The sequence below is a fragment of the Chanodichthys erythropterus genome, chromosome 3 (assembly GCF_024489055.1).
Source record: "Chanodichthys erythropterus isolate Z2021 chromosome 3, ASM2448905v1, whole genome shotgun sequence".
In the NCBI taxonomy this organism is placed as follows: domain Eukaryota; kingdom Metazoa; phylum Chordata; class Actinopteri; order Cypriniformes; family Xenocyprididae; genus Chanodichthys; species Chanodichthys erythropterus.
Window position 1 is genome coordinate 25,438,600 of NC_090223.1, and position 26,451 is coordinate 25,465,050.

At 38.2% G+C, this 26,451-nt stretch overlaps 1 protein-coding gene across 1 annotated transcript in view; it reads right to left on the bottom strand.

The window, feature by feature from the left end:
* grin2ca (glutamate receptor, ionotropic, N-methyl D-aspartate 2Ca) overlaps positions 1–26,451 on the bottom strand; it is a 58,498-nt gene that overhangs the window by 23,277 nt on the left and 8,770 nt on the right. Inside the window, exons 2-4 of the mRNA XM_067372522.1 lie at positions 18,040–18,638; positions 10,279–10,393; positions 5,373–5,584 (exon numbers count right to left, since the gene is read on the bottom strand). Coding sequence (XP_067228623.1) covers positions 5,373–5,584; positions 10,279–10,393; positions 18,040–18,638 — 926 coding nt within the window. The remainder of the gene's footprint in view (positions 1–5,372; positions 5,585–10,278; positions 10,394–18,039; positions 18,639–26,451) is intronic.

The window sequence follows — 26,451 nt, forward strand, 5'->3', positions numbered from 1 at the left end:
CTCACTAAGCATTGCGGCCGTTGCGTACACCTACCGTCAAGGTGGTCTACGCTTCCGTCGCATGTTGCAACTCGCCCGCCATCTCTTGTTGTGGAGTCAGAAGGATCTGAGGTCCCTTCGGGCCACTCGTGTCTCAGGTGTGCTCAACCGTGCAGCCGACGAGCTGTCACGGCAGCATCTACTTGCGGGCGAGTGGCGGCTCCACCCCCAGGCGGTCCAGCTGATTTGGCAGCGGTTCGGCGAGGCCCAGGTAGTCCTGCTTGCCTCCCCGGAAACTGCCCTCCGCCAGTGGTTTTATTCCCTGACCGGCGGCACGCTCGGCACGGATGCCCTGGCACACAGCTGGCCCCCGGGTCTGCGCAAACATGCGTTTCCCCCAGTGAGCCTTCTCGCACTACTCATGTGCAAGGTCAGGGAGGACGGGGAGCAGGTTCTGTTAGTGGCTCCGTACTGGCCCACTCGGACCTGATTCTCAGACCTCATTCTCCTCGTGACAGCACCTCCCTGGCCAATTCCTCTGAGGAAGGACACCCTGACTCAGAGACGGGGCACCCTGTGGCACCCGCGTCCCGATCTGTGGAACCTCCACGTGTGGTCCCTGGACGGGATGCGGAGGTTCTGAGTGACACCATCACTTCCGCTAGAGCTCCTTCTACTAGGAATCTCTACGCGCTGAAGTGGAACCTGTTCGTCGAATGGTGCGCCTCTCGCCGAGAGGACCCCCGATCATGTTCGGTCGGATCCGTGCTTTCCTTTCTGCAAGATGGGTTGGAGCGAAGGCTGTCTCCCTCCACCCTCAAGGTGTATGTTGCCGCCATTGCCGCACATCACCATGCAGTTGAGGGTAAGTCCCTGGGGAAACACGATCTGATCGTCAGATTCCTGAGGGGGGCCAGGAGACTGAATCTTCCTCGCCCTTCCTCCGTACCCTCTTGGGATTTGACCCTGGTTCTCACAGCTCTCCAGGGTCATCCCTTCGAACCTTTGCAATCAGTCGACCTGAAACTAATGTCTCTTAAGACGGTTCTTCTGGTTGCATTGGCTTCCCTGAAGAGGGTAGGGGATCTGCATGCATTTTCGGTCGACGAAACGTGCCTAGAATTCGGGCCCGGTGCTTCTCACGTCATCCTGAGACCCCGGCCTGGATACGTGCCCAAGGTTCCTACCACTCCCTTCAGAGATCATGTAGTGAACCTGCAAGCGCTGCCCTCGGAGGAGGCAGACCCAGCCCTAGCTTTGCTCTGTCCCGTCCGCGCTCTGCGCGTTTACGTGGATAGAACGCGAAGCTTCAGGACCTCAGATCAGCTCTTCATCTGTTACGGAGGCCAGCAGAAGGGAAAGGCTGTCTCCAAGCAGAGGATGGCCCACTGGATAGTGGATGCCATCGCCTTGGCGTACGAATCCCAGGGCGTGCCTTGCCCGCTCGGGTTGAGAGCCCACTCCACCAGAGGGGTGGCCTCTTCCTGGGCGCTGGCTCATGGCGCCTCGCTGACAGATATCTGTAGAGCTGCGGGCTGGGCGACACCTAACACGTTCGCTAGGTTTTATAGCCTATGTGTAGAGCCTGTATCCTCGCGTGTACTCGCATCCACTAGTCGGTAGACGTGTTGTACCCGCTCTAAGTGTCGGCTTGCAATGCCATTCCCGCCACTGGCCGGATACGTGCATACTTTCACTCCAGTCGTGTTCCCCGCTGGCGAACCCTGTCGAGTTCCTCCGCCTCCCCCTTCGGCTCGGACATTGCGGAGTGTCTGATGCCAGGCCTACATCCGTCGCTGACGCTGTCTGTTGGCTGGGGCCCATATGTCGTGACCCCTCTACGTGAGCGGTCCCATATGTGTATTTTCCACGGTTTAAAACTGCCTACGGGCCGAGTCCGTGTCTTTCCCTTAGCAGAGCCAGCTCTGCTGTCACCTGTCAGATGAGTCTCCCCCTAACCAGGTGGAGCCATCCCAGGGACTCCATATGCGTACTGCCCCCCCGGGCCAGTCCATGTGTGTATTTCCCACATAAACTCCTCCCCCATTGGGTAGGTAGTGGTCTCCGCAGCGTCCCTTACGGGTTCGCTTCCCCAGTGTGTCTAGTTTACTTAGTGGGTAGTGGTTAGACAGCAGTAGACTGTCTCGGTGTAAGCTCGCCCCCTTCACCGCCAGCCGGTGCTATGGGCGGCTGAGCTTGTGCTGGGCACTGGAAGGGGTTTCGTAACTGTGGCGCTTTAGTTGGGATCCCAATTCGTCGGTCACTACTGACGTACGTCGAACGTGACCGACTGAAAGGGAACGTCTCGGTTACGTATGTAACCCTCGTTCCCTGAAGGAGGGAACGGAGACGTACGTCCCGTCGCCACAGTTTCTGTACCCTCGCTGTAGTGCGGACACCAGTTGTCTCCTCAGCGAAAAACAGAGTGCGATTGCATCTGCTTCCTATTTATATACACCTGTCGGGGGCGGTGCGCATTATGCAAATATCGCACGCCAATTCCATTGGCTTGTTTTAGTTTACACGAAGATGATAGGGCTCTCTAAGCGATATCCCAATTCGTCGGTCACTACTGACGTACGTCTCCGTTCCCTCCTTCAGGGAACGAGGGTTACATACGTAACCGAGACGTTACGTTATGCAAGTATAACCGATATAAATATTCATTTTTAACGTTGTCTATTAAATTAATCAATGAGCAAATGCAGGAAGATAAATAATGGTAATAGAGGGTATAAGAGTCAGGAATTGAGGACTGTGTTGTGTTTTGATATATGGTATACGTACTGTTTTTATGATGTAGATTTTTGGAATTGAAATGTGTTTTTATTTTATATGTTGTATGTTATATGTGTTATGTCTTGATGTGGCAGCAGTTTCCCTAATCTAAAACAAATTTCTCCTAAGGGAGACAATAAATCCTACCTTGACCTTGACCTATTTGTTTTCCATGACATATCCCTCTTGTTGTTTTTTTTTAAATTATTATTACTGTTATTGTGTGTATTGCTATTATTAATATTGTATTTTTTTTTTTAAAACCTAGATGTTGTAAAGCACAGTGGTCAACATGTGTTGTTTGAATAGTGCTATACAAATAAAGCTGACATTGACATTGACATTAATTACAGAAAAATTTTGCAATTAATTAGTTATTTTTTTAATCGATTGACAGCACTAATATAATATAATATAATATAATATAATATAATATAATATAATATAATATAATATAATATAATATAATATAATATAATATAATATAATATAATATACAGTGGCATGAAAAAGTATGTGAACCCCTTGCAGAATCTTTGAAAATGAGAATTATTTTAATAAAATAAGAGGGATAATAAAAAATGCATGTTATTTTTTATTTAGTACTCTCCTGAGTAAGATATTTTACATGAAAGATGTTTGCATTTAGTTCACAAGACAAAACAATAGCTGAATTTATTAAAATAACCCCATTCGTGAACCATTGATTCTCAATACTGTGTGTGTTTACCTGATGATCTACTTGGACCTGTTTTTATGTTTTGTGATGGTTGTTCATGAGTCTCTTGTTTGTCTTGAGCAGTTAAACTGAGCTCTGTTCTTCAGAAAAATCCTCTAGCTCCTGCAGATTCATCAGTTTTCAAGCATTTTTGCATATTTGAACCCTTTCCAGCAGTGACTGAATGATTTTGAGATTCATCTTTTCACACTGAGGACAATTGAGGGACTCAAACTCAACTATTAAAAAAGGTTCAAACATTCACTGATGCTCCAGAAGGAAACACGATGCATTAAGGGGTGAAAACTTTTGAACAGGATGAAGATGTCACAATTTTTCTTATTTTGTTTAAATATCATTGTTTTTCATTTAGTACTGCCCTTCAGAACCAACAGAAGATACTTGCATGTTTCCCAGAAGAAAAATTAAGTACAATTTAACCTTGATATTTGAATTAAAAAGTTTTCACCCCTCGGCTCTTAATGCATTGTGTTTCCTTCTGGAGCATCAGTGAATGTTTGAACCTTTTTTAATAGTTGAGTTTGAGTCCCTCAGTTGTCCTCAGTGTGAAAATATGAATCTCAAAATCATACAGTCACTGCTGGAAAGGGTTCAAATATGCAGAAGATGCTGGAAAACTGATGAATCTGCAGGAGCTAGAGGATTTTTCTGAAGAACAGAGCTCAGTTTAACTGCTCAGGACAAACAAGAGACTCATGAACAACCATCACAAAACATAAAAACAGGTCCAAGTAGATCATCAGGTAAACACACACAGTATTGAGAATCAATGGTTCACGAATGGGGTTATTTTAATAAATTCAGCTATTGTTTTGTCTTGTGAACTAAATGCAAACATCTTTTATGTAAAATATCTTACTCAGGACAGTACTAAATAAAAAATAACATGCATTTTTTACTATCCCTCTTATTTTATTAAAATAATTCTCATTTTCACAGATTCTGCAAGGGGTTCACATACTTTTTAATGCCACTGTATCAGCGAACATGAACACCAATCACCACAAAATCATGGTAATGCAAGCTCAAGCTGCTTCAAAGGCATAATGTTAAGGTAGTAGTACTGCAAGTGGTGTGGTCACATTATACTATGGTGGTAACCTTTGTACTCAAGGTTCCCTCAGATGTATATCTGCCATTAAACCAAATGCATTATAAATCAGGAAGCTAGCTATAAATTTGTCAACAGTTTAAGTTTTATTAATGTAAGATTTCCCTCAAACTGCTTCAATTAACTGACCTGAAACTGGCCTTAGACTAAGATTTTCTGCACATCCCTGCTACTGTGCAAAATTAATGTGCGTATAGCATTATCATATTTCCTTTATCCTTCTGCTTCCTTTTTCCTTTCAGTAGTTCCTGCTGACATCTGTCTTATATTGTTTTATCTAATTCATTATTGCAAAAAAATCTGGCATCCCCTAACAGCAACACCTGACCATCTGGAACCAGAATTGTTTCTAACAGAAGAGCAACAAAGCATACAGTCATATCCCTTCATTCTGTTCAGTAATATGATAAAGAGTTCCCTTTGAACTCTTAAAGGGATAGTTCACCAAAAAATGAAAATTCTGTCATCATTTACTCTCCCTCAAGTAGTTCCAAATCTGTATGAATTACTTTGTTCGGCTGAACACAAAGTAGTCAAACAGATTTCACCCACCAATGACTACCATAGTATTTATTTACTGTGGTAGTAAAAGGTGGGCAAGATCTGTTTGACATTCTTCCAAATATCTTCCTTTATGTTCAGCAGAACAAAGAAATTCATACAGGTTTGGAACTACTTGAGGGAGAGTAAATGATGACAGAATTTTCATTTTTGGGTGGACTATCCCCATTTTATCATTGTGAAGACCAAAACACGGTTACTTACGTTTCTGTCTTGTTCGACTGCCGTCTACAGGGGACGGTGTTACTGAGGCAGGTGCCAGTAACAGGATCCACAGCTTCTACGATCACAAAAGGCCTTTCCTCCAGTGTGGCGACTGTCAAGTGACGGTTGTCAGACACAGGCTCCAGGAAGGTCCCATAACGTGGCCAAACAGGGTACCTCGTCTGCAGGATACCATACTCATAATTCCCCACCTGTTAAAAAGAGAGATTTTGACACATCCTTCAATGTAAGCTTTAAAGGAACACTCCACTTTTTTTGAAAATAGGCTCATTTTCCAACTCCCCTAGAGTTAAATAGTTGAGTTTTACCGTTTTCGAATCCATTCAACCGATCTCCGGTTCTGGCGGTACCACTTTTAGCATAGCTTAGCATAGTTCATTGAATCTGATTAGACCGTTAGCATCGCGCTTAAAAATGACCAAAGAGTTTTGATATTTTTCCTATTTAAAACTTGACTCTTCTGTAGTTAAATCGTGTACTAAGACCGACAGAAAATGAAAATTTGCGATTTTCTAGGCTGATATGGCTAGGAACTATACTCTCTTTCAGGCGTAATAATCAAGGAACTTTGCTGCCGTATCATGGCTGCAGCAGTGCAATGATATTACGCAGCACCCGTGAGCCCCTGCTTGCACAGGGAACGTGCCTTGCAACCATGGAGACGTTTGTGAGAAACGTTGCGTAATATCATTGCGCCTGCTGCAGCCATGATACGGCAGCAAAGTTCCTTGATTATTACGCCAGAATGAGAGTATAGTTCCTAGCCATATCAGCCTAGAAAATCGCAAATTTTTATTTTCCGTCGGTCTTAGTACACGATGTAACTACAGAAGAGTCAAGTTTTAAATAGGAAAAATATCAAAACTCTGTGGTCATTTTTAAGCGCGATGCTAACGGTCTAATCAGATTCAATGAACTATGCTAAGCTATGCTAAAAGTGGTACCGCCAGAACCGGAGATCGGCTGAATGGATTCGAAAATGGTAAAACTCAACTATTTAACTCTAGGGGAGTTGGAAAATGAGCCTATTTTCAAAAAAAGTGGAGTGTTCCTTTAAGCTGTTGAATTTATTCAAATTATCAGTTTATACTCATAAAACAAAGGCAGAAACACAAAATGGTATGTTCTAAGTATCCGAATACAACTTCAGGGAATGTTATTTATCTTCATCTTTCTCTGTTTGCTGTGTTTACACTTGGGTTGATATGTATTCATTGTGCAGAATTAGAGGCTTTTGCTAATTTCCTCTTGAATGGGTTTAACACACATCATTGTTAGTCCTGTTAGAGCAAAGACAAGACCCATGAGAAAAATGCCATATACAATATGAAAACTTCTTTTTCAACCTAATCAAGGAAATGAAAGCAAGGCTGTATTTAAATGACCTCAAGCCGATGCAAATCTCTGAGTAAGCACCTTCTGCTTGTTACGCTTTATTAGTTTGGATGCAAGTAATCTTTGTGTGATAATTATATTCATTAGATTTTATGGTGCTTAGCAATATAGACAAATTGTAATATATTGGCTCGCTCCTTTCATCAACATATAGACCACAGCTCAGGGAAAACACAAAACCACATACTGAAACTAATTACTGTTTTTTATTAAGCAAGAGACTATCCACACTTAATCATCCAGTGCGAAATCGGTCCCTGACTGGAGCCACCCATGCGGTTATTTTTCTGACAAATACTTATGTCGTGCTAACTCACGAAGGCCCATAAATAACCATTAAATAATGTACAGTTCTTTGAATTTCTTATGACCATTCTTAGATTCACAAAATACCACAGATTTCGTCAACAACAGACAAATGACACTAATTAATTCTGCTCTTCAGTGAGCCAAATCACAACCTACTGAAACATTTTATACATGAAATGCAACAAGTGTTGGTAATCATACTGTTGTACTGTAAGTTACCACTAATCACCGCAGTATGTCAGTTATCACAGTTCAACTTACAGTATGTCAGTGTCAGTTATCATAGCACTGGTTATCATACTGCTAGTAATGAAAGTTGTTTATACTGCTAGTTATTATAGTATCAATTATCACAGTGCTAAATAAGGTAGCGTTGGTTATCATAGAGCTGGTTATCATAGTGCTAGTAATCGCAAAGTCATTAGTAATGCTAGTTATCATAGTATTGATTATCACAGGGTTAGTTATGAAATTGTCAGTTATCATCAAACACACTGGTCTCAGTCTTAATTGGATTCAGTTAAGGTGGTCTTGACTACAACACTAATGGATGCGCAAACTTTTTTTACTATGAAGATGGGAGCAAAGCAAACAATTTATCTTTGCTTTATAATATGTCATTTGTGCACTCATAATTTAACTACTCGTTTTTTCCCATCTTGCAGTAATTCTAATAGAGAGTCTTTACAGCGTTACTTTGGATGACAGTACAGCGATTGAAGAAAGGCCAACCTCTCGCACCTGAGGGCACCTTAGCAGCTTTTGACAAAAATGTGTCATTGGAAGATGGCACTAGCTAAGTCATAAGGAAAGAGTTATCACCAGCTTTCAGCCTCACTGTGTTTGAAAACTACAATCTGCTGCCTAATAAATTACCTACACAGTAAATTACATCAGCAAAGCAAAGAGGCCTGGAATGGAAAAGCACTCTTTCAGCTCGGTGCTGAAATAGATGTGCAAAACAGACGTAGATAAGAGCTGTATATCTCCCACCTGAGGCAAAGGACAATGGACTTTACCCTGAAAGACAGATCGCCAATGAGAACTGAGAGAGTCAGAGAGAGACAATTCATTTCATCAAAAGAGGTTCATCATGCCTGCTGTCGTCATGCACCAAGACACCTTGTGAATATGTGAGCAGGATGAAAGAAGCCATTCTTTGAAGAAAGTAAAAAATCTCACTCTTTGTTTATCAGGCTCAAAGAGAGAAGATAAGAAAGCCATGGTGACTGCTACACAAAGAGAGAAATCTGTTAAAGGAATAGTTCACAGAAAAAAGGAAAACTCTGTCATCATTTACTCACCTTTATGTCATTCTGAACCCGTATAATTTTCTTTTTTCCACAAAAAGACAAAGACACTTGTCCATTCATTTGCAATAGGGAACCTGTCTTTAAAGCTACCAAAAGAATACAAAAGCCTCATCAAATTATCATCAAAGTAGTCCATGTAACTCCTGATTGGTATGAGAAATAAGAGAAGCCGCAATTTCTGATTTGTGAATGAATCATTCTTTTGAGTTGATATTTTTCAAAGAATCAGTTGATCTGTGTCATAAAGCTAGTCTGAAAGATTCAGAATCAGACTCTTCTTGAGTATAGCGAACTGAAGCAATTATCTGGTCTCAGTGTTTAACGCTTACTGGAGTGAAAATTATCAGTAAATAACGACTTAAATTTCGGTCTATTTTTCACACAATGCTACCTTATGACTTCAGAAGATTTAAAAAATAACGCACATATCATATGGACTACTTTTATGTTACTTTATGATGATTTTAGAAGCTTGAAAGCTCTGATCCCCAATACAAAAGAGCGATAGATTCTTTAGAATTATTCCTTCTGTGTTCCATGAAAGAAAGAAAGTCATATCGGTTTGGAATGACGTGAGTGTGTGCAAATGATGACAGCATTTTTATTTATGGGTGAACTGCTCCTTTAAAGCACTAGACAGCAGTGAGATTAAATGGAGAGCAACATCAGATATTCCTCATCAAAGTTGTATAGTATCTCATCTATACTATCTCCATTTATAGATTTATTGAGAAACATCTATGACTAAGCTGATATCTAAACTAAGTCTGCTAAATCTCGTAAGTTATGAAAGGGCAACGTCTGAGCAATAGGTTTTTTTTCTCCCAATTTTTTTTTCAATGTATTTATTGGTGCATGTATGCTTATTAAACTGAAAAACAACAAAAAAACAAATATATTTTTGGATGTATTGAGAAACATACTCTTGCTAGCTCTGTATCAATGTCTAATTAGTGTAAAAAAATGACAGAATCCCATTGTCATGAGATTCCACCTTGTTTTAAATAGCAGAAAGTGTTTGATTACAGCAGTCTGCATGTGTTCAGCACAGCGTGGTGATTGTGTCGAGCCTGGCACCGAATCAGAGTGGCCAACATCTCATTTGGAGCTTTGTTCTATTTTTCATGGTTTTCTCTCTCAGTGGTGATCCAGACCAGCATTGCATCACTCGCAGTTCCTGATATAACTTCACTCCACCTGGAGGGGAAAAAAAAGCATGGCCTATGCCAAGGGCCTTTGGGCAAGATTCCACACCCAATATGAACCGAGTCCAACCTGAAGAAAATATCAATAGCGAGTAATTGCTTAAAGACTGCCCTGAACCAAAGTCTTTATGGGCACCTTTCCCACTGGCTGTGTAAACAGTGTTGGGGTTGCATGAAAGTAGGCACTGTAATATCGTTGTGCACATTTACATGAAGGAATTTGAGGCAGATTGCGTTTCATTTTTTATTGCCTGTTAATTCTGATGTTTGAAGATGGGCCAAACACAGTGAATGTGCTGTCATTCATGTTGACCACTATAAAAACGCAAGCCATCTGAGAATGGTTTGGTCATAAAACCAGACGGTGCACAGAAGATGTCATCCAGCTCTTGTGAAAACATAAATGTTTAATAGGATATTTCACCCTTCCAATTTCCATTCTCTGAACATAAAAAGTGAAAGTTGACACTTTTCAAACTAATAACACTAAGGTGTGTGTGCTATTTATCAATGGCATTTTGAATCACAACTAGCCTGAGGGTAATGAAACCTGCGGAGGTGCATTAAAATTGATGACGCCAATGGAGGTGCAACCTTTTTAATAGAATATGGCAGAAGAAAATGAAATGTTTCATAATTTTAGAGGCAAAAAAGCATTCTTACCTTATCCCACTGTCTCCCACGGTCCAGAGTGATTATAATCATGGAAGGGTTGATCAGATATCCATCACTGTTGAAGGAAAAGTCTGTGTTCTCCCATGACACATTCAGCATATGCCTGTGAAAAGAGTCAGACAGATGTTTTGTGAAAAATGTTTGGAATCTCCACCTAGAACAACCAAGCAACTGCATAGTAACACACTAAAAATCACAATGATTATCCTAGCGGCACTCTTTTTTCTGCAGTATACTACAAACCACATAGAAAACCCACCCTAACAACTGCATAGCAATGGACTAAAAACGTCCTAGAACCAGAACAACTTAGCAACCCCATAGTAAAATAAACCACTCATAACACCCAAGATATCAAACGCATAGCAATAAATAGCAACATGCGTAAAACAACCCATGACACCCTAGCAACCCCACAGCAACATAAAAAACACTCATAATACCCAAGCTATCAAAGGCATAGCAACACACATAAAATCCTTCATTGCACCCTAGTAACTGCATAGTAACGCACTAAAAACCTCCCAGAACACCCTAGCAACCCCATAATAACATAAAAAACACTCATAATACCCAAGCTATCAAACGCATAGCAACACACATAAAACCCTTCATTGCACCCTAGTAACTGCATAGTAACGCACTAAAAACCTCCCAGAACACCCTAGAAACCCCATAATAACATAAAAAACACTCATAATACCCAAGCTATCAAACGCATAGCAACACACATAAAACCCTTCATTGCACCCTAGTAACTGCATAGTAACGCACTAAAAACCTCCCATTACACCCTAGCAACCCCATAATAACATAAAAAAACACTCATAATACCCAAGCTATCAACTTCATAGCAAAACATCTAAAACAATCCATTACACCCTAGTAACTGCATAGCAACACACTAAAAATCTACCAGATCACCCTATCAACTCCATAGCAACATAAAAACACTCATAATACCAAAGTTATTGACCACATAGAAACACACATAAAACCCTCCATTACACCCTAGTAACTGCATAGCAACACACTAAAAATCTACCAGAACACCCTATCAACTCCATAGCAACATAAAAACACTCATAATACCCAAGTTATTGACCACATAGAAACACATATAAAACCCTCCATTACACCCTAGTAACTGCATAGCAACGCACTAAAAACCTCCCAGAACACTCTAGCAACCCCATAATAACATAAAAAACACTCATAATACCCAAGCTATCAACTTCATAGCAAAACATCTAAAACAATCCATTAAACCCTAGTAACTGCATAGCAATACACTAAAAATCTACCAGAACACCCTATCAACTCCATAGCAACATAAAAACACTCATAATACCCAAGTTATTGACCACATAGCAACATACATAAAACCATCCATTACACCCAAGTAACTGCATAGCAACACACTAAAAAACCTCCCAGAACACTCTAGCAACCCCATAACATAAAAACACTCATAACACCCAAGCTATCAACTTCATAGCAAAACATTTAAAACATTCCATTACACTGTTGGAACTGCATAGCAACGCACTAAAAACCTCACTGAACACCCTAGCAACCCCATAACAACATAAAAACACTCATAACACCCAAGCTATCAACCGCATAGCAACACATATAAAACAATCCATTACACCCTAGTAACTGCATAGCAACGCACTAAAAAAACTCCCAGAACCCCCAAGCAACCCCATAGCAACATACTGAAAACCACCCAGAACACCCTAGCAACTGCATAGTAACACACACCCAGAATGTCCTAGCAACAACATAGCAAAGCAATAAAAAAATTCCCAGAACACCCTAGCCACATAGTGGAGGAGTGCATTCGGCCCCACGTTGTGTGGTCTGTAAGTTTTCATGTCACTTTTCTGTCTGTCTCACAATGTCTCTGGTCTCATATAGCAGCAGACTTCTTGACAGAATTTTGGCCCCTCTGGGTTTCACAACATCCTGGTAATTATTGTTGGGCTTTCAAAAAAAAAAAAAAAAAAAAAAAAAATTCAAACCTTTTCTGCTGGAACAAATTCCCAAAGCTATGGAAAATTCCCAAACCATGCCAACACATCCACTTGGACCTCCCTGAGGACACCATGTCTCAGTTTGTTCTGGATCCCTCACTTCTCCACTCTAGCCTTCTAAATCAGCCTACATCCAAATGCTGCGTAGACCTCAGCGTGGAGCAGCTTCTGTGTCACTTCAATTCATTAGTTTCAGGAAAATCAGCCCATATCCCACCAGCAAAATGTTGCATCTGTTTCTAACATTGCACACTAACAAATCACTATCACTGCAGATGTTGCAGAACAAGTTATTTACCAAATTGTAATGTTTATGGTTAAGGGTTTGAAAAAGTTCTAAACCTGAGTATTCAAATTCAGCAAGTCAGGACCTACAGTAAATGTTACTTCAAGTCCTAAATGGTCTGACTTTGATTTTTACACACTGAACAATAAAATTTAATCAACTGAGACAAATCTAGGGGGTGGCAGGTGGGCTTTTTTATGAGTATTTTTTTTTCACTCCTTTTTCACATAGTGAATTTAAAGTAGTCTTTGTTAAAGAGTTATAAGCTATGAACCACTCCAATCAGCTACGAGGTGTATCACAATACTGCAAAGTTTGATTTGAAGCAAAGAAGTTTTAAAAAATCGGACAAAAAGACTAAGGTTCAAAACTGTACTTAACGGTTTTAGTGAGGGGAAAGAACTACATTCCCATGAAACATTGCAAATCAGAATAATCAAATTAAAAATGATGGAGAAAAATAAACCTACGCATTTACAAATGTTGATTATATATGAAAACAATATATTTTATTGAAAAAAAAATATGCATACATATTAGCTTTTTTCAATTCTCTGATTGGCGTAATTTTCTGTACAGCATCATGGGTAATGTAGTTTTTAAGCAGGAATTCCACTGTTAAACATGATTATTATAAAAAAAAAGTGAAATAATTTGGGCTGATGGTTTCAACAGAAGCAAAACCATATTAAAAGCATCAGAGCTCACAGTAGGTCTGTCTTTAAAGGTTTATAATTAGTTATAATTTAAAATCATTTTCCTAATAGAGAAAATGAATGGAGTTTTTACTTCTGGAACCCAACTGTTGCACTCTTTTCTCTTCAGAACATCTCTTTGGAAAAAGTAAAATCTGTTTTTATACATAGTTACCTGTTCAGTCATCCAGCTCATTTCTTGTTCATCTGTTTGTACTCCACACAGATTTTGTGGTTTCTATTATGTTTTGTCTGTCTCTATGGAATTTGAACTGATAATTTTAGCTTTGAACCTGGGCTGTTTTGTCTTTTATAGTGTGAATAGTACATCTTCTGAATCCTCTACATTTCAGAGATCAAAAAGTGCAATTTCCCCCGCCCCCCAAAAAACCTCACTATTTTTTTACACATTGGCACTGATATATTATTCTTGTAGCTAAGGTTTACACAGCACCCCAGATCAAGTGGAATATATTATCAGAACAAACTCAATTAGAACTTCTGATACACTTTTGATACTGAGCATTGCATCACTACTCATGTTATTGAAAATATCTGCTCTTATGCTCAAAGCATTATTAAATCAGATAATTACAGCCACATGATTCATCATGCACCATAATTCGGTCGCGCTGTGGGTGGGATATTGGACAGCCTCATCTCATCTACGCACATCACACACACTCACAGCGTCCCAGCGGAGGTGATGAAAGCCCCCTGAGTATTATGGGCACGCTTAAGTGTCATCTGTGTGAAAAGCCAGCGTAATCTGATAATCTGCTGTAATCTCATTAACAGGTAAAATGACTTAATCGCAAGAGCATTAAAATCAGACTTAATTAAAAACGGCCCATCAATAATGAGGGTGACTGTTCTGGATCGAGTTCATTTCAGTGGCATTTTTATCTTTATGTCCCAAAACTGAATGAGTAACGAGAAAATAAATCCTCTCAAAAACGAGATTATATTGTCAAGAAGTCATTCTACTGGGGGAATGTTAATGTGTTCAGCTCTGTTCCAAAAACTAGTAAGCTGCCTCCCTGCCTACAAAGGCGTCTGTTTCTAAGATAGTATGCTAACTGTCATGTAACCTCATGTGAATTATTTAGAACGCTCTACATAGCAATTCAAATACAAAGTCCCTTTAAGGCAAGCCATTAAACTTGGCAGCCATCTTGGAAATGCCTCTCAGGCAGCTATTTCTGTAAAGCAGCTTCTATCTTTTTGAATGGGGAAACATCAAATTCTCTAAAGCTGTTCACCAGGCTTACGATGAAATCACCACAATTGGCTCTTTTATTTAGAAGGTGGAACTTATTCCACCATATTGCGCATTACACTTTCTCCCATTCATAGTAATTTAAGTCTTTAGGCCGTCTTTCTATATACACATATATAAAGTCTTTGCACAAATAGCACTTTGGAAGAATCAACTCACAATTGACCTTTCGTTGGGAGTTTGATTGACAAGCGATCTAACCAATCAGAACGCCGCATCCGCCATTTTGTCTGACAAAGCAGCCAGTAGTTAAAAGATTAACCTCGGTGGAGTAAAACTTGAAAAATGGTGTGTATTGACGTCTTTCCGCATTTGAAACAACATTCATTCTCATGTTCATGGACTAATAGGAAAAGATGATCGGTTTTTACGAGCGGTTGAGCTGAGGATCTACAGCAATCTGTCACGACCATGGTCACGACACATTAAAGAGCAACAAAACGTTTTTTATTGTTTGAATTTCTTTAATAGCTACACGGTTTGAAAGCTGGGACTTTGTTTAATATCATAAGTAACCTGCTCTGTCTTGTCTGTCGATGTGTGGTCAGTATCCTCTTTGTTCCGCGATGTATTTTTCACTGCGTGTGGAGTGACAGCGCCACGGCTTGTCGGACAAAGCAACAGTAACTAAGGGGGGCGGGGCTCGGCGAAAGGCTGATTGATTTCATAGAGTTTGACATTAGCATGTTGCTAAGCTAATGGTGCAATGACCTAATAAGAACAAGAATACACACAAAGACTAGGTGAAATTGTTGATTTTTATTAAAGGGGTCCTTGATTATTTTTTAATTTTTTAACTTTGGTAAGTGCGTAATGTTGCTGTTTGAGCATAAACAACTTCTGCAAAGTTACAATGCTCAAAGTTCAATGCAAAGGGAGATATTTTCTTTTACAGAAATCACTTTTTAAGGACTACAACAAACGGCTGGTAGAGACTACAATGAGCTACTTCCCAGGTTGGTGACATCACTAACCCTAAAATTTACATAAACCCTGCCTCCAGGAACACGCAACAAAAGGGGAGAGGCCATGTTGCTTTAGATAAGAGGAAGAGTTGTTGTAGTAAGGTGTTGTTACCATGCCGTCATTTTACATCAGACTGCTTCACAAACAAAAGTCAATTAAATGCTGGATTTGCACGAAAGATTAACATGACGGCACATGCTAGTCGATGAGTTGAATCAACTCCACAGCAACTACATAAATTTATCCACTGACCATTAAGAAACATCCAGATGCATTTGAAAAGTTGTAACTTCTTCCTGAGTCTCTCCATCAGTGTCCGACTCTGGTTTGAACAATGTAAGGCTGAACACCGTTACTGAGAATCCTCATTTTGGCTGCGTGAGATTCTCCAGTTTTGTTGTTGTTGAGCAACCGAAGCGTGAGATGTTAAAGCTCCGCCCTCTTCTGGAAAGTGGGCTGGGAGCAGCAGCTCATTTGCATTTAAAGGGACACACACAAAAAATGGCGTGTTTTGCTCACACCCCAATATGGGCAAATTTGACAAGCTATAATAAATAGTCTGTGGGGTATTTTGAACTGAAACTTCACAGACACGTTCTCGGTACACTTATATGTACACTTATATTACATCTTGTGAAATAGGGCATAATGGGTCCCTTTTATATTAGATGGTTTTAACTGGTCTAAAATGGTCTTTCTGCCTAACCTGTTGAAAAGTGTCCAAAACCCCTCCAAAACCAGCCAACAGATCAGCCTGATCAGGCTGGGACAACAGGTAACACCAGCAAACCAGTTTAGATTGGTTTAAGATGTTTTTTTCAGCAGCGACTGAGCTATTATCTACAATTCTCAGTACTACATGTTTGATTATAACCAATAGTTAGTATGTGCTCTATAGAAAAAAATAACAGCATTACAGGTTTAGAACGATATGAAGGTGAGTAAACTCTTCCTTTGATACTGGTATAAAAACCTCTTGTGGCATTTCCTCACAGCAATGCACACACATGTTCACAGATCTCCCGCATGATTTACAACCCAATGACCTTGGGCTGCACCAAACACAGAGCACCTCTCTCTCCGCATCGGCTGCTCAAACTCTGGCCCCCTTTGGATGATTAAAAAATTTTTTGACGAAATAGGATTTGTTGTGTTCCCTGGCACAGATGGTACCAGATTGCTCTTTTGGGCAGCCCTGGCAAGAAAGGGCACATCACACGTTATATCTTCGCTCTGATCCCTGTATCTAAATCCGGATGGCACAGACTGGGCAATGTGCAGCAAAGTGAGCACCCTGGTTTTTGGCCCTGCTACAGAAAACTGTTGGCAGAAGTTCAAACTTTCCTGTCACTTTATATCCATCCACCTTAATTTTGCTTATACGACCCTATTGGGTCAGGAGTTTTTGTAACCTTATCGTAGATTTCACAACATAGCACATTTGTACACATGGATTTCCCAAATACCATATTGTTCAAAATCTCTCCCATGGCTGCATCCCAATTAATTACTATCCCAACTATACAGCAAGTGGTATTAGGATTAGTGGGACCAAAATCAAAGTACATTAAAATATCATATCAAAGGTACTCAGATGTTGGACTTTAAGTACTATTTCTTCATTTCTAATATATATTTCTGATGGACTTTTTCTGATAGAGTACATTACCCACAATCCCTTGCACTACAGAAAAGAAGACATTTGTTATGCCAAAAATACCAATAAATGTGAGGAAATTCATTAACAGGGATGCACAAAATATAAGTACCATATCAATTATCTGCCGATATCAAATATTTTTTAATTCACTGGCACCATGTGTGTTCATTTATCCTATTTTTACATTTAGATTAGCCATCTTTGCCATCATCCAGCCTCACTTAAAAGTCTTGATCTTTAAAAGCACTTATAATTTAATAACAGTGTTAAATGTAACCCTTAACAAGTAATATCATTTATAAACATTCCAAACAATTAAAGCAAAAATATTAAGTAATTAAAATTAAATTTTAGTTTTATTATTGATATAGATAGTTTATTAAATATACAGTAGTGGCCAAAAGTAAGCCATCAAAATATGAGGTTTTTTTTATATATAAATATATATATATTTAAGAATAAAACACTAAACATGGTTAAGGTATTTATGTGACAAAATTATTTGGCAAAAAAGGCAATCTACAGCTACAGGTTTTATTTTTTTTTTCAAAAATACTGCCTTGATCAACACAAAATAGGAATCCACTCAACAGCGCTCAAAAGCGTCACATTTTTTAAATTTCAGGTACCGAAATCGGTACTTTTGAAAACACTACATATGTCATATGTCATTTGAAAGGTCTCACAGAGTAGAATATAACAAGACTCATATGTAATTAAATTAATATATGGATATGCCATTTGTCACAATTTCGCTTGTAACTTCTTGAAACATCATCACATCATAACTTCATGAGGGTAATATCTCCACTCTGAAAACTCACCTGTAGAGACTGTCATTGGTGGACGGTCGAACCGGACTCTGACAATCCATGTGTCCATCAGGAATAAACCCTCTCTGTTTGCGGAAGCTCTCCACTGCTTTAACGACGATGGCTACACCATCCCTGACTCTGTGTCTCAAGCTCATCTTCCAGCGATCTGTGATAATGCTGATCAATCCAATGGGGAAGCTGTCTGGAGGAGGCATATTGGGGTTTCCCACTGCAAGGCTGGGGATAAACCAGATATACCCCGGACCAACCAAACCCACTTCCCTGGCCATGGTGAACAGGTATTGGGCCTCATCGTGCGAGCAGTACACCAGCAGCACTTGTGCATCGATCTGCTGAAGCAATCGGCGGGCACGGAGGTCGTTCATGCCGTCGGCCGACATGTCAAATGTCAAGATGTCCTGCAACTCCCAGAGGAAGTAAGACGTATCAATAAAGGAGCGGATGTAGTCCACATAGGTGTCGTAGCCTGGGTACAGGCTGGTCACCACAACAAAACTGTCCCAGTTGTACTCCTCCATCATCTTGAACATCCCATTGATCTGCTGCTCCATGGAAGAGCCCAGCTGAAGGAAGGTAGAGCCATCACCCTGCCAGAAACACAGAAAAGTCAGAGCTTGACATAATTTGTCCTTACGGCTTTTGGTTGTAAAAACTAAAATTTGCATAATTATTTTATAAAGGTACAAAACCAAAAACATTAAAAGGTGCCCTAGAACCAGTTTTTAAAAGATGTAATATAAGTCTAAGGTGTCCCCTGAATGTGTCTGTGAAGTTTCAGCTCAAAATACCCCATAGATTTTTTTTAATTAGTTTTTTTAACTGCCTATTTTGGGGCATCATTAACTATGCACCGATTCAGGCTGCAGCCCCTTTAAATTATTATTGCTCCATCTGCCATTTTTCGCTATTGTCCTTGCTTGCTTACCTAGTCTGATGATTCAGCTGTGCACAGATCCAGACGTTAATACTGGCTGCCCTTGTGTAATGCCTTGAACATGGGCTGGCATATGCAAATTTTGGGGCCGTACATATTAATGATCCCGACTGTTACGTAACAGTCAGTGTTATGTGGAGATTCGCCTGTTCTTCGAAGGTCTTTTAAACAAATGAGATTTACATAAGAAGGAGGAAACAATGGAGTTTGAGACTCACTGTATGTCATTTCCATGTTCTGAACTCTTGTTATTCAACTATGCTGAGGTAAATTCAATTTTTGATTCTAGGGCATCTTTAATTGTGTTATTGCACACACACACACACACACATATATATATTTGAATGCAGCTCATCCAATAAAATTATAGAGCCATAACTATTTGTTTTATAAATGTTCTTTAATTGTGCTTAATGTGGCACAAATAAAGCACACCCTGCAAATGAGTTTACTATTAAAAATTGCTTATATATGGCCCATAATCACATTCTTAAAAACTATTCAGACAAAACATGTTTTGACTTCGAGGTTGCATGTCCAATCATCCATGTACAACAATTATTTCATTTTAAAACATAATGCCCGTTACAGTTTTGTCCAAAAATCTTGATTTCATCCACATTTACATAGAGAAATTATAAGGCAAATGACAAGGCATGTGAAGAATATAAAAGCAACATAAATTGCACTGTATGATTCTTGTTCAAAAAACATTTAGTCTACTTATCTGAAAAGAGCTATACTTTATCTAAAATATAAGCTGTCATCTTGAATACACTACCTACCAAACTATCAAATATCCAAAACTTCCTGAAATCTGAGCCAATATCTGACTGCCTGAACATGACATTTGGTTACAAAAGGTTTATCCACAAGAAAAAAAGATTGAAAACATCATTCTCAGATAAACGGCAGAGCTTTGATGATATTTATAGTGTGTATAACAGCATTTATCATTTCAGAAAAAGGAAATGATGACTGAATCTAAACTTGACCGAGTTTTTCTCCATGAAGGCCAACTGCTACCACCAGAGGATATTGAACCGTTTCCTGAGAGAGACTTTCAGTGTTACACATGATGTCCTTCAGACAAAAGCATTGGGAAAGTAGGGTAAGCCTGTTCATTAGGCTGCGAACGGAAGATGTTCCGGTTTATTCCACCTGTTCGCTGACCTCTTTAACTGCTCTAAAAATCACAATGCTTGAATGCTTGTGTCATTGAATGACCATTGCATTAAAAAAAAGTACAAGGTGTGAGACAAAAGAACAGTTAGCAATATAATGGGTTGGGTATTTATAAGCTGGTCCCATTTATATATTACAAGCCTATTTTCATGTAATTAGCTCAGACAGCAAATCTGAATCTTCAAGTCTGCGATGGAACCGCAGGGAGTCGGAACATTTTAACAGGATCGACCTCAATATTTATCTCTATAAAGATCTGCATCTGTGTCCTTCAGTTATTTGAGTCTTCACCTTGATTGCTGTTCTAAAGACTTCACTTTTATTAGCTCCTTATCAGTAGTGGCTCATTTCAGTGGAAGATGAAAACCTGACAGGATACTACAGTTCGCTGTCAGTAGATTGTTTAAGGTTATCGATTACCAACTGTATTTTAAATGTAACTTACAGAAGAAACTGCATCGTATTTGCATTAAGTTGGCTGATAGTTGAGAGTTGTAGGTACAATGCCACAACATTTGGTAAAGTGCCGTCACATCTATGGCAAAATAGGATGAACAAATAGGATGAACCTGAAACCTAAAATATTTAGGTTACATATGTGCATGTATAAAGAACCACTTGTTTGAGGGGGGAGGGGGGCAGGGGAGGAAAAGAAAACATGTTGACTGCAAAATTAAAAATCTGCCCTCTATATTTTTACTGTAAAAGCCACAAGGAATTATTCAAATATTACTTGAATTAATATCTAATTAATATTAAGTTGACAGCATACAAAATCTAATATTTGATGTATAAAAGTAAAGAGAAACATCTTCAAGACTTTTTTTAATAAAATATAAATATTATTTATATATAATATAAATAATTTAAATAAATAAAAACAGAAATATATATATTTTAAAATGTTACAAACGATTAAAAGATTTTTAGTCATATAAATGCTGTTCTTGAACTTTCTATTCATCAAGTAATCCTGAAAAAAAGTGAAACATGGTTTTGCCACACTTAAACAGGAATCAAAGTCCAAGGAAAGTTTATTTAAATTCATCAACAAAAGATTAGGGGACTACGGATGAAAATTAGCCAGTGTTGGCTAAATCTGGTGCATTTTACATGTTGTATGTATTATTAATGTGCATTGTCCCTGATTAAATAAATAAATGAAAATAAAAGAAATCGCAGGAGAAACAACACAAGATGCGACAAGTGCAAAGCAAAAATTTCACACTGTATTGTTCTATTTCGCATAATTGTAAAAGTAAAAAGGCAATTCGAGCTTATAACATTGTAAGCAGATATGATGTGTTCTTGTCCACTGGCATTGTTATTTCATTCTATTTTAGTTGCTGTAATTTTGTTTTTACTTCAATGATATATCTCATTGTATTGTTGGTTTATGGCATTAATAATAAAAAATAATTAAATAATAATAAAAAATAAAAAAGTGCAACACGCAATATGGTGGAATAAGTCCCACCTTCAAAAATAAGAGCCAATCGCCGATTGGTAAAGTCATTGGATCACTGCAGTGGCTGTTAGAAGTTCCGGTTCCTATCCGCTTGTTAAGCCGTGACGTAAGGAACGCCGTTTCCGGGTCCAAGCCCCGACTCGTTTCACTGGCAAATGCCATCGACGGCCGTATATGAGTGCTAATTATTCGAATTAAACATAAATCATTTTAAAAAGTTAAAACATTTTAAATACTTACAGTCTACACAACAGTCTCCGTGCTCACAGCGTCACAGTTATTAATATTTTAACGATTTATAAAAGATGAATCATTGTCTGGCCATCTGGAATATTGGTATGGAGATAAAGGTTATAATTATATATTTTTTTGTAGTATTACGTATGTATATTAGCACCATTTGTTGTTTTCTTGTGGTATGAGAGCGTTTGGACCCGGAAGTGCTGCCGTCAGACTCTGAAATGTTACACGAGACGCTCATTTAGGACTACGCATGCACATTAAGACCCCGGTATACTTCAAACGAAATTGAAGAACGAACTGATGTGACGTAATTTCGAACAAAATCAGGCCAAAACGAGGTTCGTTTTGTGTTCTTTTTGGAAGTTCGAAACAGCTTGCCAAAGCGAACTTTCAGGAAAAGTTTGCTCCAGCTGCAAAACACCTTTATACTACCATTGGTCAGTGACGATAACATAACAGGAGGTGTGCACCTAGGCTCCACCTTCATTCGCGTGGAACTGTTCTCTGACTCATTTCGTCTGTAGAGTTTGTTGAGGTAAAAACTCCGCAGTTCAAAACATGCACACACTGGATAGCTGCTTTATAGTACAAAATTAAGTTGTGCTTCTGATGAAATGAGGCACTGACACTGTTTTTCAGCTCAAATACAAAATAAAGTCAAAATAATCACCCATTGAAGACTCCTGTTCATGTTTCACATCACTAGGAGGCCAGAAATTGACGACAATAGACTCAAAGTTGAAAAACCTGAAAATCTTTTATCCTTGAAGTCCATGAATGGACTTTTAAGTGTATTAACTTCAACTGTAGGCTACAGCAAAATAAAGTATGGCATAGCAAAAAACAAAATGAAACCGGACAAAATATAACCATTTAGCCATTAAAAAAAACACAAAAAAAATCAAGGAAAACGATGTCAGACAGGCAAATCTATTGGTTTCGCGAATCCAGCCGCTTTGCTTCTGAAATGCTTCTGGTGCGAGTTGACAAAACCTCGCTGGAGCCGTAATGCGCCGCAGATGCATGCAGTGTAAACAAGGAGTCATCTCTCTTTCTGTTTTTCTTTAAATCTCCCTCTCGCTCGTTCTCTGTCCTCGACCGTCATACGCCCCTTAATGCTGATTGGTTACATGTTTGTTGTTGGTGTTGGCCCGACTAACTTCCAAACAGTGTTTTTGAAAAATGACGTACCGCACCTTTAATAGCAAAACTGCGACTAAACAGCAAAAAATCACTACGTGACACATTTAAAAATATATAAAAAGGAAAAGAGTTCATTTAAATTGTACGAATTTTAAATATATATAATAAATGATATACAGTATATATAATGTATATATATATATACATTATATATAAACGGCTCTGAATGGAGGACAGATTGCAGTGGTATTGTATTACATAAAGATGATAATGCATTGTCAGTGGAGATTATGTCAAGCTTATGTCATCTTGAATGTGAATCTTGAACCGTTCTGTCTCTCTGTTCTCAATATGCAGTGTATTTGATTGACTGAAAATGTGTGCTGCAGAATGTTGCTGGTAACTCAAAGAACATGACGACCCCTCTTTCTCCTTCCCCTCTAGGCCCCTCCCCCTTTTGCTGACATCACATGCCGTATCTAAACGTAGAGCTTTGGACAGGATTACCACCCTCATCATTAACACATGCACACTGCAGAGAAACACTGATGAATTCACCAACAGATCCTGCACCGCATTAATGCTTCTTAACATATTTTGTGCAGGTCGTGCATGTACAGGATGAATAATCATTCTTTTGAGCTACATGCTATAGCATTTTTCACCACCACCAGATGTCATGTGGATTGTTGAGATGATGTGTGCAATTGCTTTTTAAGTGATCAGACTTACAATTTCCATCTGTTAGATTAAAAAAAAGGTACAAAAATAGACTCGATTTTGAAGGAGGGACTTGAGCCAAAGGACTTTTCCACAGACCCTCCTGTTAGCATTCACATAGCAATGCCTTAAAGCCATCTTTCATGCAACACTACTCACATTATTTCAGAAATTCATTCCTTTGACCATTTTTATGAAGTAATTTAGGAAAATTTCCAAACAGTAATTCCTAATGTTTTGAACATTGAACATTTTATTTAAAAAGATAGAATTAGGTCAAAAAACAAAAACAAAAAAACGCTGCACTTTTTACTGTGCCTTTATGTACTTTTACTATTCTTTAAATGCATTCTTATCACTTTACCTTTGTTCCAGACCCATACTTTCAATGTAAATCCATCATAAAATATGAATTATAATTTTTTCAAACTATGATAATCTAAAAAAAGAAATATACAAATCATATTTGTGTGAAAATTATGTCCCACACTGTCATTCACCATGACGACAATTTTTCCCCAACGTTTTAATTAAAAGTTACTGTAAAAAGCTACTGTAATGTTACTGTTATTTACCAAGGCAACAAATTTGACATATAATGAGGAAAACCAAAAAACATAAGTAACATAAGTAAGTTAACTAACATGAACTAACTATGAGGCATTTATTAACCTTGGTTAATGTTAGGTAATAAAAAAGTTACTGTTCATATTACAGTGCATTAACTAATGTTAGCAGATACAACTTTTGATCTAAAAAATGTTGAGATTATTATCATCATAAGGTTTAATTACTGCTGCATAAGTATCGTTCATTGTAAGTTCTTGTTAACACATATAACTAATGTAAACGGATGAACCCTTGTTGTAAAGTGTAACCTATAAAATATATTTATTGTGCATCATTTCCAATCAATCTATAATTTTCTCAAATTAAAATGTGAAATATTATTAAAAAAAAATGTAATTGTTTAATTATTTAAAGTTTGTGTTTTTAAGTGAGTGTGTCAGTGTTGCAGAAAGTTACTTTTAAAAGTAATGCAATACAATATTGCGTTACTCCCTAAAAAAGTAACTAATTGTGTTACTTAGTAACTTTTAATGTTACTTTTGCATTACTGTGCTGGGCTTTTTTTTATTTATTTATTTTTTTACTTTTTTTCAATTATTGTGTACACGATTTACTATTTTGTTCCTTCGTGTACATGATTTAGCAAATCGAGCAATTGAATAGACCCTTTTCACATTTCCAGGTTTCTCAGAGACGGAAGTCGTCATAATTGGGTAAAATTCTATAGTAAAATTCTATAAAATTCTATTTTTTGTGTTTCCATTTACTGAAATAGCAAAAGAAAAACTCCACAATAGTGTTTTCACAACTTTCAAAATGAGGAAAAAAATAGAGAGTGATTGATAACAGCAGTAAGAAGAGAGAAATATGTCATTTTTACTGTCACTCCCATAGCTTTTGCAGGATTTACGATATTGATGACCGTTAAAACGCATCATCACAATCTGTGAAAAGGGTCTATTAGTAAATTGTGTGCACGATTTGCCTACTATTTTTTTCCTGCATGTAATGTGCGGGGCTCTGTATTTTCACACCTTAATTGTGTGAAATAAGCCTTAATAAACCTCAGGCTGAGGGAAATGCAAAGTCACACCTGTACTGTAGAGGGCGCAGCTCAAAAACCTTTCAGCTGTGCTGCCTATCTGGACTGCAGAAGAATAGAAAGTCATCTAAAGTTGTTATCGCTTATTAGTATGGTTGAGGTGGATCATTGAAGTATGGTTGAGTCAGCAGCGAAGACATTGGATACACTGTAAAATATTATTTTCATGATTTGATATTACAACATTTTTTATTATGTCAAATCAGTGTGGTTCGGATAACATAATATTTTGAGTTTCTGTTGATTAAACCAATCACCTTTATTGTATTAACTCAAATTTTTAATTCCAGTGCACTCAAAATTTTAAGGCAACCAGGTAACTTATTTTTTTAAGTTAAACCAACAATTCTTTTTTACAGTGTAATAAATTTATATTAAATACATAAAGTATATTTATGTCATTTAACATTTAATTATTACAAGTTTGTGTAATATTCAGAGTTTGCATTTCACTGTTTTTATTCATTTTGAGGAATGCTAAATATGTTTTTGTGCAAGTGAGAGTAAATGCTTGTTCATATTTAGATGAGAACTGCAATAATCATGTTCACGCAGCGCACACAGCTCCTCTGCACTTACTCATGATTTCCCTCAACATGGGGACAGGAGAGCTAGTCAATCAATACATGGGACTAATTACTTATTTGAAAAAGTAACTCAGATATTTTGTTGTAAATTTAACCCTTGTGTATTGTTCATATTTACTACCCTTTCGTTATGTTCGTGGATGAAAACATTCACTAAATTAAACTGCTGTAAAAATGTATCAGATAATTTTTTTTTTTTTTTTCAATTTTTTTTACATAAATCTGTTAATCAACCTCAGTCCTGATCAAAACTACTAAATGTTTAAAATAAAAAAAAAAAAACAGGATTTTTACTTTTTTATTGCCAAGTTTATAAATGATGTCACTGATTTGGGAAAAAAAACAAACACAAAATGACTTATTTTCAATATAAAAAGTGATTGTGGACTAGATTTTGTTTTTTACCTTTTATCACAGTCTTGGACATGTGAAGGATTAGTAACAACAT